Raw genomic sequence first — 15896 nt, 5'->3', positions numbered from 1 at the left:
CTATTCGATATTCAGTGACCCAACTGGCGGATTATTTGGCTAGGGCTCAGTGGCATTTCACTGGCCTGATAAGACATTTTTAAAGCACTAGTATTAAATACATGATTATCATGCTGTAATACATTGACTCTTAAATTTAATTAGTAACCATAGCAATAAACATAAATTAATTTGATTTTAGTATCTGATATATAACACAACTAATGTACCAATCGAAGATTCATTCATTCATTCGATTTTGTGTTATACTTTAGATATATGAACTAAGCATACTATTCAATCTTCACTAATTGAAGTATGGGCATTAAAACTTTAAACCAATGATAAATGTTGACTGTAAACCGAATGCTTTAATCATTAGGGATATCCCTGTTTGAACCTATATGGCCAGTTTTCAATGGTCAACCATCTTTTTTATTTCTTCTATTATCATCTTTATTATTAAAATTGAATTAGTCCAAAGACATAATGAGAAGGAATTTATTTTAATCAAATTTCTTCTTTTTAATCCATAGTTTAAGATGAAAATTTTGTGAAGTAGGATGCAGGGAAATAACAGACTTTCTTAACTGGGTTGTACTGAGTCTCATGTGGTTGAGCTGTAATAACAGGAAACTATTTGTTTGGTCTGTTTACTACAGGAGGTTAGTCGCGTCCGCAGTAGCTCAGTGATAATGTCTCTAACTATGACAAAAGATAGAATTCACCAAGGAGCATCATTTCCTTCAAGATTATAGGTAAACCTTACTGACGAGTGCCAAATAGAGGGAAACTTGGACAACCGTACTTTCCTCTCCACTATCCCCAAGCAATAACTTAGACCTCCCTGCATAGTTTGATTATCGAACAGTTTCCCTATACTACCAGTAGGACCGGTGATCTACTTACCAACTGACACATCGAAAAACGAACAACAACCAAGACCTTATCTTTAATTGGTTCTCGAGCTCTTTCTTGTTCAATAGACAGTTAGAAGATGAAGATATAAAACTGATCAGTTCTCTTTTATACCTAATTCATTCATGACCCAAAACCCTTGCAGTACTACGTTTGAAATGTCTGATCACATAGCAACACAATTAGGGAGCTATAGTGTGAACATAACGTGATCATAGGCGATAAAAAGTCAAAATGATGAGTGCTGTGACTTGTAGCCGGTTAATTTATCACGTGATTCACTTGACAATCAGGAAACGACTTATACAATCTCAGCACTGTGCCAAACCAATGACGTATTGACCGGTATAAGCAGCCTAGCTTTCTTATTGGTTTTTTTCCTGCTTAGCCTCACCGATTGAGCCCAGAATACCAATACCAACTACATGAATCATTTATTTCAAACATACCTGGTTTATATACAAGCCGACCAGACTATTTGTATAATATAAGTTTAAATAATAATCCTTTATAGGGTATCCTCAAAAAGTTATACTTTCTCACCATTCGTCGCATTATGCAATGAAGGTTGTTCAATTTTTTAGGATAGTTTACATCACAGATTGATATTTAGTCAAGAAACCAGAGAGTACTGATTTGTTGTTTCAGTTCTGAATGGAATTTCTTATCTGTTAGCATCAATAATTCAATCATCAATAGAACTGTATGTTCTATGACTGGAAAAACTTTGTCAGCAAAAAACTGTGTAACACTTCAATAAATTCCTTCTTCATATATAATCATATTGTGACTATTCAATAATATTAATCTCATTGAATGTTCTATTCATTTATTTATTTGAACACATAAATATTAGTACAAAAGGGGCAACGAATACATATGTGCCACACAAGTCACTTGATTTGCCCAAGTGTCCAGTCCGAAGCGGATGATTTTCTTAGGGGACTACACCCGGAGTCCTCGACCTAAAAGTTTGATCCACAAGACAATGGGGCTACGTCAGATGATGCGGTCCCATGGTAGCCCGTGACCAACGATTGGTCCATACGCTATTTGTTCCTCCAGGTTCCTGGAGCCTATGGACACTACTGCTTTAAAATCAAGGTTTTTCAACTCCCCTAGGCGGACTCTCCATGTCCACCAACCCTGTTAGAGTGCCAGATATTCACTTTTCGTCCTCTCAATTCGGTAAACAATACCCCCACCACGAGAAGGCAGTGAGTAGGACTTCCCTGTCAGTGGTTGGTATACACGTGGCCATGTGAGAGCATTTCGAGAGGGAGAGTGGACTCTCTCTACCCTCGGCCGTACCAGGGCAATATTAATTTTCGTATTATATCTTATTTTTTTCATTACATAATTAGCCTCAACCCCCCTTTTACCCTTGTATCTTATTAATTGATTAAACACCATTGTATCTCATAATGAATACTTATTGAACTTATTACAAAAACTTGTATCTATGCAATAAACATACATAATCAATTCGTTAAAATACATTTAGAATGAGAAAATTTACTTCTTCTTATTCTTTGAAAGAATGAATATACTACTATTGATTTCGAAACAGTTCATATTTGATTTATGTATATTATCTTAACATATACATATAACTGAATGATAAATTGATCATCATAATGTGTAATACTATACCCCCTTAACATTATCGATTGTTTATTGATTTTATAGTTAACTTATGTCAATATCGAAGTTTTTAGCATTTGTCAAGGGGATAAATTCTCAATAGTTGAATCTAGAGTTTCATGGAAAACCTGAAAGCACTAGATGGCCGTTTCGTCCTATTGTAGAACTCCTCAGCAGTGCGCATCCATGACCCCACCTCACGGGATTCGAACTAATGGAGTATTTAATTTACTTTAAGAATTTGTAAAGTAATAATAATATCGAAGTAATTAGATTAGGATGGATATATTCTAAAAGATATTTATGAAAAGGTTTAAAATCTATATAAATTAAGTAATAAATTTAGTTCTTGTCATTTTAACTAATGACTATCTGGATATCATAGCTTGTTGGATGAGGTTTATGGTGTTTGAAACGAAAAATATTGGGTACGAGTTCTGATGTGAGTATTAACATGGATCTAAGTACTAGATACCAATCAACTTTCTTTAAATGTATAATTCATAGTTCCATTTTATTTATTATCAAAATCTTGAAAATACCACAATTTCTGACATATGAAACTAAACTACTGGATTCGAGCCTTAATATTAATAGATGGTTACTCCTAAAATGGGTTCAATGAACATCATGAATTACACTATTATCAAAAGTCTAAATGTTTCACTCTAAAAGATCTAATTAAACTAGTTTATGTATATGATGATCTCTGCTGCTTACTACATCCTTACCACTAAAAACTGATCACTAAAACTCTAGTTTATTTATTTTAATTCCATTAATTACTCAATTATGCCTGTTATTCCTCATGGAGGAGCATAGGCCAGCAACCAGCACTCTCTATTCAACCCTGTTGTGGACAATCCTTTCCGCCTCTTTCCAATTGTTATTCATCCTTTTCATATCTCCTTCTATTTCCCGACATAATGTGTTCTTTAGACTTCCTCTTTTCCGTTTCCCTTCAGGATTCCAAGTTGGCACTTGCCTCGTAATGCCGTTTGGTGTTTTCTGATTTTAATTCTATACACGACATACATATAAAACATAAGTTGAACATTCAAATCTGGAACTACTTATTCAAACGTTTAAGTTATCGTTCTCTTTTTTTCTAATTTTCATTTATCGCCATTCATTCTCCTATTTTAAATTTGTTCTACTTCATTAACTGAATCGGGTAACAGCGTATACTTATGCACTTACATGAAATGTTTACAATCTATCTTGAATCAAATTACTCAAAAACTCATGAAATGTCACGATGGCAGTTCGTATATTTTCCTGTTTCTTATCTGTCATTTGGAGAAACAAGACGTGATTACTATAGAATTCATAGATTGCATATATATTTGGCAAATAAAAAAGATATCATGGAACTGAGATCGATCGTAAACACACTACGCATGAATATGAACAATAGATAGGATAATAGGGTTGGTAAAGCAAGGGCCGCATTCCTACAATTGAAGAACATATGGAACTCAAAACAACTTTCAATCAATATCAAAGTCACAATCGTCAATACGAACGTCAACACAGTCCTACTGTACGGAGTCGAAACATGGAGAACTACTACAACCATCATCAAGAACGTACAAGTATTTATAAATAGTTGTCCATGCAAAATACTTAACTTCCATTGGCCGGATACCATCAGTGACAGCCTACTATGGTAGAGAATAAACCAGCTTCCAACTGAAGAGGAAATCAAGAAGAGACGTTAGAAGTGGATAGGACATACATTACGGAAACCACCAAATTGCACCACGAGGCAAGCCCTAACTCGGAATTCTGAAGGGAAGCGCAAAAGAGGAAGCCCAAAAGAAACATTACGTCGGAAAATTGAAACAGATATGAAAAGGATGAATAACAATTGGAAAGAGGTAGAAAGGATTACCCAGAACAGGGTTGGATGATGAGTGCTAGTGGGTGGCCTATGCTCCTCCATGAGAAGTAACAGGCGTAATTAAGTAAGTAAGTAATCAGTGTATGAATAATAGACGATTACTGTTTATAAACAATTTATACATATTTCTCGAATATTTACAAATTAAATGCCTATACAACAGGAATTTTAATTCGATTTCCCTCCCCCCATTTCTTCTAAAAAAAAAGATCCTTTACTATAATCAGAAATATGGTATTCAAATAAATAAGGTTTTGTAGGATAGTAACACCATCTCTCAATTGATTACTATACATTTATTATCTGAAATGTAATCAATTTGATCTTCCTTTTTATTACTCGTTTTGTTGTTGTTTAAATCAATAAATTGATTTCACTAATAATAATAATAATAATAATATTCTTAATAATAATAATAATCAGATTATATACACTTGGCGGTGAATTAGTTAAATCACCTGAAATGGTGAAAGATCATCATTTCTATGTTGCTGCAGGAAGTGAAACATATTTATCACGTGATTATGGACAACCATTACCTCGATTAATCACAGCAAGTAGAAAACCAACTCAGTAAGTTGTTATTTAATAATGTATAGTTGTATGTATGTATGTTTGTGTGTTTAGGTTGTTTTCTCAATTTTAGAAATACTTTCGATGAGACTATAATTTATGAATGAACCGATTAGGTATAAGATAATAGGTCTTGGATTTTGGCGCAAAATTCACTCATCTATTTGTTTAAATAGAGTTTTGGCATCATAGCTGATGTCAGTTCGTGATGAAAACTCTAAATCTAATTTCTAACCTTAATCATCAACTGTAAATCATAATTCGAATTTCTCACACTAGTTTATAACCCTCATTTCGTCCTATTTATTAGGTGGACATTCTCAAGGTCAGTCTAGCGTCACTGAAAGGTCGTCCATAAATGATAGTCTCACCATATTTTTTTAAAGTACTCATTTCATCATAGTCTAGATCACTTATTGAATTTTTTTCTGGTTAGCGTTTTTTTAGCGAGTTAGTTTTCTACGGGATGGGGTCGCTAACTCCATGCCCAATCCTCCTCCTTTACCCAGGCTTAGGATCGGCAGTAACTTTAGAAGAGCTACAGGCGGAGTTCACTTATAGAATAGAAATATCTAAATAGCTAATTAATAAAATCTTTCTATCTAAAATGAATACCATCAAAATACTTATTTTATTCAATAGTATAAAATGAGTATACTCATTTATATTTATAGTATAAGATAAATTTATTTAAAAGAATTCAAATTTAATTATCAATATCAAGCTAATTTTCACTTTTGATTGATATAACATACTACTGGTATCTATCGATATCAGTAGTATACATCATAGTAGTACAAATCAAGAAAACTCAATTAGAATAATAACGAGTTTGTCATTCAAAATCATTGGTCAATTATACGGTATAACTTTTTCTTTAATCATGATCTAAACACTCTGTAAATACTGTAGGTTGTGAAGGTTCCGGATTCAATGCCTGATATGATGAGTAATGAGTTAATCAATTGGAATGCTAATGATATGTTCATTTGCTAAGAGTAATTATATAGATGCTTCATTGTATAATACTATAAATATATGTGTTTATACAATAAGTTATTGAACTATTATTATTTAAGACAATTTAGTGCAATCTATGCAAAACTGACAGTTAATCCTTATTGTAAATAAACCATACAAAATATGATGTGACGGCTTGTCTTGTGACGCAGTTGGGTGCTTTCCTCAATGTGTGTTCTATCCACTTCCAGCGCTTCTTCGTAATTTCTTCCTCCACTGGGATCTGGTTTATTTTTTCCCACAGTTGGTTGTTGCTAATAGTGTCCGGCCAACGGATCCGAAGTATTCTACATAGACAACTGTTAATAAACACCTGTAATCATGGTTACTAGAACTTATTAATTAACAAAAATATAACCTAAAATTACAATGAATAAGGAACTAAATGATCTATGCTAATTGATCCAATGACAGAATAAATGATCTAATAGGATTTGTGATATCATATAATCATGTAAATAAAATCTAAAGTAGACTCTTTTCTATTTTATTGATGAAAGAATCAAGATAATCATTGATCACTTAATTATTCTTTATCAATTTCACAAAATGTAAAAACTACATCCTCTTATCTAATCGAAATATTTAATGAGTTTGAATGAAATTCTCAACATCAAATTTTTCTGATCAGTAAAGGGTTATGAAAGTTATTCAGATCACGAATGGATTAATGTTAGACCATCACTGAAAACCTAGAAGTACTAGATGGCCGTTTCGTTCTAGTATGACACTTCTCAGCAATATACATCCATGATTCACATACGGGAGTTGAACCCAAGACCTTCGGTCTCACGAGTGAACGCTTAGCATCTAGACCATTATATTAAAATCTAATTGTGTTAATTTATAACTTCAACTAATCCATTATATTTTTGATGGAAACCTATTTGTTCAATTTTAAGCATATTTCATCTTAATAATAAATTTCTGTTTTTCAATAAATTTTAACTAAAATAATAAACTATACAATAGTTTTCAACAGCTGAGATCATGGAAAACCTGAAAGCACTGAACGGCAATTTCGTCCTATTGTCGGACTCCTCAGTAGTGTACATCCATGACCCAGCCTTGTGAGATCCGGAACTAGGACCCATCAGCCTCGCACGCGAATTCTTAACCTCTAGACCACTGTATCGCTCAATTTCGTGGATTAGTTGAAGTTAGAAATTAACACTGTCCGTTGGATTTCGGCCGGCTCAGTGGTCTAATAGTTGAGCGTTCGTGCACGAGACCGATATGTCCCGGGTTCGAGTCCCGCAAACAGTATCGTGGATGCACACTGCTGAAAAGTTCTATACTAGGTTGGAACGGCCATCCAATACTTCCAAACTTTCCATAGTGATCTAAATTCAATTAACTCATGATTTCAACTATTGAAATTATCATGATATCCACAAAACACCCATTCTGATATTACAATAGTTTGTTCAAAATTTACTATCATCAACTAAACAGTAGACTTTTTTTCTACAATTTATTATTGTTGAAACCTTAATTTTTCATTACAAACAACAAAAAAAAAAGTTTATCACATGGAATTATTATTCTCTGAATAGAGGAAAGTTCATAGATTCACGTGTATCAACCATAATATTTAAAAGGAAAAGAGAGAAAGAAAGAAAGAAAGAGGAAAAGGGAGAAAGGGGAAAAAAGAATGTTGTCTAAGATAAATTAAAAAAAACAATAAAGATGAAATAGGAATGATCATTATCATCATCACCATCATGATCATCATAATAATGATCATGTGTCTATAGTGAAATTATAATAAACAATAATAACCTGTACACATGTTTAACAAAGCCAATGAACAATCAAATAAACTTATTACTATTCCCTATTATATTTCAGCAAAAAGCGAATAGTATAACTGTATTGGGAAGTAATATTGTTGTGTATTGAATGAGATTATCAGTATGGACAATGAAATGTATTTAAACAATAAAATTTTCAAGAATCTTATAAGAAAATCTAAGAAACATTAATTGTCTTTAAATTTGATTATTCCTTCATCACAATTGATTGATCACTGGGTGGCGATCAATGTCATGCTTGTCCAGTCCTTATTAGTACAGACCGAATGCTATTGATCATGTTGCAATGCGGCCACTAGTCTAGGTGACTCGACACTGTGGGCACTTTATATTGAGATTAGATGGTGGTTGGAGGTAGTGACACAAGATCGAATCCGCCAGGGAGCACCAATTCCCTCAAGATTACAGGTACACCTTGCTGATGAGTACCAAGTAGCACGAAACCCGGGTCCAGGGTTTCCTGTCGACTACCTCTAACCACTATCTAATTATTCCTTCATTTCTATATTCATCATTCTTTGTTCTCTTTGATCTTCTTAACCTTTTTAACACTAAACATTTCACTTTCGATTCATGTGACATACTACTTATATCTATCGACATCAGTAGTATTGCACCACAGTAGTATAGATTAAAATTTTAATGAATCTAACAGTACTTTAGATATGCCAACCATTTTTTTATTTATTTTGTATTTTAATCATCTACTACTCATGTTGCTTGTCATAGAAATAAACACTGAATTGTATTCTGGTTTACTTGAACATACGGGTAAATTATTATTAATGACTTGTAGTGAACAAGAACACCAGTGGGAACAATCGAATGTATTTGACTCGAAATTACAGGACTTGTTAATATAATCTAACAATCATAAAGTAAATGCTTAATTTGCAAACTGTCCACCAATTGTCTTAAAATGCCTCAGACTTTATTGTCCTTGTAGTTTCATACAAATTGCATCCTGTTTCCATTCTTTACTGTTCGATACTCTTGTCTCTCTGTTGCCAGACCTTCTGTTCACGACTAATATCATATACTACTTATGTCAATATAAGTAGCATACACCACAGTATAATCTTATGATTATTTTAAGGTCATCTGAACTGAGCTTATATAAAATTTGTGAATAAAAAATTTAATATTTGAAATCATGTGTCAACTAAAACTAGATCACAATGAATAACCTGAAAGCACTAGACAGCCGTTTCATCCTAGTATGAAACTGCTGGATTCGAATCCCGTAAGCGGGATCATGCATATACATTGCTGAAGAGTCTCATACTAGAACGATGGTCTAACATCAATCAATTCATGATGTCGAATAATCTCCAAAACTTCATACTGAAATTAATTTACTTTTCATTATTTACTTATAAATTATCTTTTAATTTAGAATATTAACACTTTTATTCATTGTTCTAATTTCTTTTTTATAATCTATACAAATATACCAATGTTCAACAGTATATATTCCAATGTACATTTTATCAATGATATACCAGATGAATGTTATACACATAGAGGTCAACATCATTATTATCATGATTGAAGGATACAATATAATCCTTTCTTTTTTTTTCGATGACTTTCTTTGTGTGTCGGTGTGTGTGTGTGTGTGTGCGCGTAAAGATTTATTTTTATACATTGAAACTATATATAATGTATGTTAATTGATTAGGTTCACATAGAGATAGAGAGAGAGGGGAGGGGAGAGAAGTCTAACATGAGATAAACTATTTTGTATGTGAACAATAAAAATATTTGTGATGTATCTATCAAATACCTGCTTAGTTTTCTTTTTTTTTTAATTTATTAGAAGCAATTTTGTTGTGGCTCTCTTTGTATTTACTTCTATGAACAACAATATCCAATACAGAATGTAACTGTCTTGTGCTTGAATCGAAATCGCTTTGTTATATATATATATATTGCTGTACAAAATTGAACTAACTATATTTTAGTTTGCTGAATGCAAACAATCGATTGTATAATGAATAGGTTTCATTGTTTATACAAACTTCAAGGGGTAGTGAACAATGTTTTTGATCATAATTTTACTTTACGCATGTATGAATCTTTATTGTTATTATCTGTATTGTGGACTGGTTTAAGTTAGACAGTAACATAGTTGGATTCAAGCGTAGTGGTCTAGAAGTTAAGCATTTTGTGCTAGACTTAAGTTCGAGTCCAGCGTATGGGATCATGAATGCTCACTGCTGAAGAGTCGCATACTAGGATGAAACGATCAGTCAGTGCTTCCAGGTTTCCAATGGTGGTCTAACATTGATCGGTTCATGATGTCAATTAAAACTTTTTCATTATTATCAGGTGCTTAAAGATATTCTACAGTAGACAGCGAATAAACTAGGTTTTATATTAGTTGACACGCATCAGTAAAACTTACTGGAAATCATGAGAGAACTGGTACTCATTATGAAATTTAAACTTATGTGATTCAGTTTCACAATCAAAGGTGTTACCAACTAGTTATTCAAGCCACAACGGACTTCGTGTAAGAATGATTTGACTGATTACCGAATAGTGATCAAAATCATGTTTTTCTACTTTTTAATGCTGATCGATCAACATTAGGTTTTAAACAAAAGTATATTCTGGAAATTATTATAAAATGCACGTCAATTTACAGGCAACATCAGATTTGTCCAAAGTGGATATGGCATTGAAGAAAAGTAGAGTCACCTTATTTGGAAAGGAGTAATTCGTTAATTATTATTATTATTGTCACACAGATAATAATAATTTGAAGTATGCGATCCAGTCAATATGTATTATGAACGTTGAATGGTGTATGTGCTTATATTATACTAATAAACTTTAGTAAAACGCAGTTATAATCGAAACAATGACATAACACTTGATAAGTTATTGTCAGGTCTTCTTTCAACATGCTTTTAGACTTACCAGCATATTATGACAATATCGGGAATAATATGGCGTGCTGAGTGATTAAGAACAAGCAAATAATTAACAATCTTCAACAAAGTTGCATATACTTATGAAGCGAATGATGCTTTATTTAATGTTTAAATCCATGTGTTTCAGTATTACAGTTAAAGATGAACCTATTTGAGTGGGTAATGATCACTAGTCATGATAAACAGTGCAATGATCATTGTTCTACACCAAGTTAATTATTCTTTGTTTACTTAGTTTACTTATATGACATTATCAATTTGCAATAATATCCTACTTTAATAAAGCTTCTGAATATTTCACTTGATAGGAAATTCCTCTTAGTTACAATGTGTGGTATGGCAACTCGAACTGATGTACGTACGTTCGAAGTTCTACGTTGTTACTGATTGACTTAGTTACAATTGGTAACCTCTTGCATATTATATATATAAACTAGTTTTTATTGGATTATTTTTTTCTGGTTAGCGTCTTTCTAACGAATTAGTTTTTTTACAAGATGAGGTCGCTAACTCTATGCCCAACCCTCCTCCTTTATTCGGGCTTGAGACCAGCAGTAGTTCAATGGAGGGGGGCTCCAGACTAAGTTACACAAAACACTGTTTTATCTTGTCTAAAATGTTGTTATTTTTATTGCTTAAGAAAGTTCATCCCCTTAGTTTTTATCGTTATAATGAAATTTGCGTGCGTACTTTCTATGTTTTCTTTTGTCATAATCACTCTCGTTAAAATGGTTTTTTCTTTATTATTTTGTTCTTTTTTTGTTGTTGCTTACCTGATAGATTTATTTTGATAATTGAGTGAATAACAATTTAGTTTTCTATTTGTCTCTTCATGAATCTTTTCAATGCTCCAATACGTTTGTTTGTTGTAGTTTTTGTTTTGTTTCCGTTTAACTAATCACAAGTTTAAATATTGAATGATCATTCAATTGTCCGATTGTTTCTTTTTCTTCTTCTTTAAAATATCTAATGGCAATTAGATATTGTCCTCTTGTTGTTGTTGTTGTTGTTGTTGCTGTAGTAGTCATGGTTGTTCGGGGTTTTTTTCTATGTCTAAAGTGTTTTGTTTTTCTAATCTATAGAAATAGGAACTATAAACAGAATATGTAAGTTATGTGTTTGTTTGTTTGTTTGTTTGATATGTTTTGATGAAACATATTTTTCTTTTAAACAAAATAGACTTATTTTAAACTCATTTGATATTGTTGTTTACTTTTCATTGATGTTTTGAGACTGTAATCGATCAGTCTCTTATTGACACATTGGTATACTGTGTGTATTGTCACGATATTGACTTGATTCACAAGCATTCTAAGCAATGATGGATAGTGGTTAGCAATTGAATTCAGTTTGACGCGCGTTTCGTCCTATTTGGGGCTCATCAACAGGATGCACCTGCATCTCAGAGTTGATGTTGGCTCTAGGACTCGAACTCAGTACTGATCACTCTAAAACACCATCACATTATCTACTTAGCTATTGAGTCACGATAATCAGTTGCTTGTGTAATGGGGTAAAGTTTAAATTGCACAAGCAACTGGTTATAAGGACTCAGTAGATCAGTGGATAATGTGATGGCGTACTGGTTTCGAGTCCCGGGGTGAACATTATGTCTAAGATGCAGGTACATCCAGTTGAAGAGTCCCAAATAGGACAAAACGCGTGTCCTAGTATGGAACTTTTCGATAGTTTACGTTCATGACCACGCGACCGGCAGTCAAACGCTTAACCTCTAGACTAATGAACTAGAATCCAACGGTGTACATATCTAAATCTATTTAATCAATCCACACAATTGTTTGAGTATCTTTCATTGTCTTCAGTTGGTAACTTCCTCATATCCGACATGATTTAACTTCACTAGTTACTTCTCATTATAGTTGTCTGAGATCAATTAATCAGATCATAATTCTCACTCACTGATCACATTATGGATAAGTTTACTGTATTCTAATTTCTATTACAATGAAACTTGCAACTATGATGTAGATTAGCATTCAATCATTAGTTAGTATAATACACCAGTCAAGTATTTCAAACTTACTCTTATCATAAGATAACAGACCATTTTGACAAAATATTCATCTACTTTATGTTACTGAATGTATTCTAATCAATTTCAAAATAAAAAGTTCTCATTAAAATGTTCACAAAACACAATTATCTAGAATTACATTCATGTTTTTTAATGGAGTATTTTTCTTTGAGTTGAATGGTTTAGTCATGGAGTTTTGATTGTTCTTCTGAACGACATCCTCAGCACAAACTTCGGGTATTGTGACTCCTAACTAGTATGTATGTCTTATAAGTAGAAACCATTGAAAATTAATCGAAAACGTTTCATTTTGATCTTGTTAAAACTTCAAAGTATTTAGTTATACTTAAAATGAAATATGAATTCTGTTTATTAAAAATAGTTGAAATCATTAATCAATCGAAGCCAGATCACTATGGAAAACCTAGAAACACTGGACGGCCGTTTCGTCCTAATATGAAACTCTTTAGCAATGCTCATCCACGATCCCCCCCACACGAGATTCGAACCCAGGACCTATCATTCTCACGCACGAGTGCTTAACCACTAGACCACTAAGTCATCCAGTGCTTCCAAGTTTTCCATGGTCATCTAGCTTTAATTGACTCATGATTTCAATGATTGAGATTACTTAAATCTCCACAAAACCCCTTCTGATTATTAAAAAATAGACAAATCTTAGCCTCATCTTTACAATGACCTTAATCTATCATTGATGATGATTGTTATTATTAATATCTCTTCTCTTTTCATAGGATTGTTTGTTTATAATTCAATTCAGTTATTTACAGCGCTTATTTCAAATATCATTTTACTTAATCCATAATTAAATCTACTAAGTAGTTCACTTCTTATACGTTTTAATCTAATCATCTCTATAACTTAATATTGTGATCTTTAATTTCTATTGACAGTTTATAGTTTTCCTATAAAGTAAAAACTTTACAAATACTTCTCTTTAATGAAGTGTATACTTTAAATCTATACAGGTACATCCAGTTGACGAGTCTCAAATAGGACGAAACGCGCGTCAAACTGGATTTCATTGTTAACCACTATTCATTTTCGCTTAAATAGCTTGTAACTTAAAGCTATATAGAGGCAATTCGTAGATGAGACTGATCAATTGAAGTCCTAAATAACAATGGGAAGATACCAAGTGAACTGTAAACCTATTGTTATGAAATCAGTTAGTCATGAATGATGAAGCTTAGCTATCGTTGAACTGAAACAGTTATCATTGGACAATGGTCATATTATATCATGTATTGATTAAAATTATTTTTAAACGTAAAACGATTCAGGGGTCTAATCATTAAGTACATAGTTTTATATGTGAAAATGTTGCAGCTAATCTCTAATAGAATTGTTAGTGAGAACTATAATGGTTCACATGCTAAAACTAACGCGATCTACTTGAATATCTGGACTATCTGTTTCTACCATTCCAATATTTCAACAAGTTATCTGTTTTCTTGTTTGATTAAACACATCATTATGCTTATTAATCGTATAACCTATTCATCAAGTGCGTTTCAAAAAAAAGTGTACAACCTTTCATTGTAACAAAATAATAAAGTGCCCAATCAGTAACATCGTAATTGCTGGCAATATGCACCGAAACGAATGTAGATTGTTTGGTGTACTCGACTGTTAACATCTAACTGACAATCACTCAATGTTTATCGTCAGGATTGACTAAGAAGTAAGAAACGGGAACTTTTTACTGAGAATTATTCTATATTATACCAGAAATATAATACTGAATAAAGCTAATAATAATCCTAAATTATCTCTCTAACACAAAAAAGAAAACATTCAATTAGGTCAATTATCCAGTAACTCTTGTGATTCACTTGACAATAAATTATTTAAACATGAGGTTGACATTAATTGTTTTCTTCTTATACAATGAACAGAATATATTCAATCAATATATCATTATGTCAAAGAAAAAAGTTTATGTTATATTATATAACTTTATTTATCATTTCCTTGTTTTCAATTACTAGTTTTTTTACTACTAAATTAAGTAATAGTTGTTTTTTAATAATTGAATTCATGAGTTAATTGAAGTTAGATCACCATGGAAAACCTAGAAGCACTCAATAGATATTTCGTCCTATTGTGGAACTCCTCAGCAGCGCGAATCCATCATCCTGCCTCACAAGATTCAAAGTCAGAACCTTATCGATCATATAAATAACATCACTAATTACTAATCATTATGATAAAAATACATAGAATCGATACATGAAGAAGTGAAGTATCTTAGTATTTCATCTAGATAAGTCAATCAATTTTAAATTCTGTTCACAATGGAACCCTGAATCATAATGATGAGTTATGGATGTTGTTCCAAAGATGTTTATTGCTTTATTTTTCAACAGAATTTACTTGATTCAAGGTCACGGTTTATTGATTTTTCATGTGGAACACAAAGGAATTTCAGCACACACACAAACACACACGCATACATGAACACAACTGTATATGTATATACGAACAAATAGGAAGAGAGAATATAAAAATAAATTATGGAATGAAATTTCCTGTAAGGTGTAGTTTATTGGTTTTATTCTTTTAGGTTACAAAATTTGCATTCGTCATGTTATCACAGAATGTGTGTAACAAAAACATGTGATTACAAAATAATGTGTAAACATATCCATAGTATAATTACACAAATAATAATAATAGTCCAAAATAATCCAAAAAATAGTAGAAATTCTAAAATATTCGAGCGTGATTCTATACATGTCGGTTTGTGTGTGCATAGATGCGAGAGATATCTCTAGATTTTTAGGCCAATAATTTGAACTACTTAATAACAATTTAGTAGATCAAATATATTCATATATTTTTTGAATGTAATTGAATAATAACGTTAAGTGAAATAATAATAAACCGTGACCATTGGAGCTAATCCGTGTCGGGTAGAAACAGGTGTCTACCTCAGTACAGTGGAAGATGGCCTTGCGATTTCATATATTGGCTGAGGTTAGACATTAACAACATTGGATACCGGCTGGCTCAGTGGTCCAGTAGGTTGAGCGTTCGAGCGCGAGACT

At 32.3% G+C, this 15896-nt stretch overlaps 1 protein-coding gene across 2 annotated transcripts in view; it reads left to right on the top strand.

Annotated features, from left to right (window-relative positions):
• Positions 1 to 15896, top strand: part of MS3_00002434 (uncharacterized protein) — a gene marked incomplete at its 3' end in the record, with an annotated part of 45572 nt that overhangs the window by 24136 nt on the left and 5540 nt on the right. Inside the window, exons 2-3 of one of the 2 annotated variants that reach the window (XM_035732434.2) lie at positions 4868 to 5017; positions 11099 to 11144. In XM_035732434.2, coding sequence (XP_035587450.1) covers positions 4868 to 5017; positions 11099 to 11144 — 196 coding nt within the window. The remainder of the gene's footprint in view (positions 1 to 4867; positions 5018 to 11098; positions 11145 to 15896) is intronic. The other variant, XM_051210020.1, reaches the window with a different exon arrangement.

This window comes from Schistosoma haematobium, chromosome 1 (assembly GCF_000699445.3).
Source record: "Schistosoma haematobium chromosome 1, whole genome shotgun sequence".
Lineage (NCBI taxonomy): Eukaryota > Metazoa > Platyhelminthes > Trematoda > Strigeidida > Schistosomatidae > Schistosoma > Schistosoma haematobium.
This window is presented reverse-complemented; position numbering and strand designations above follow the sequence as displayed.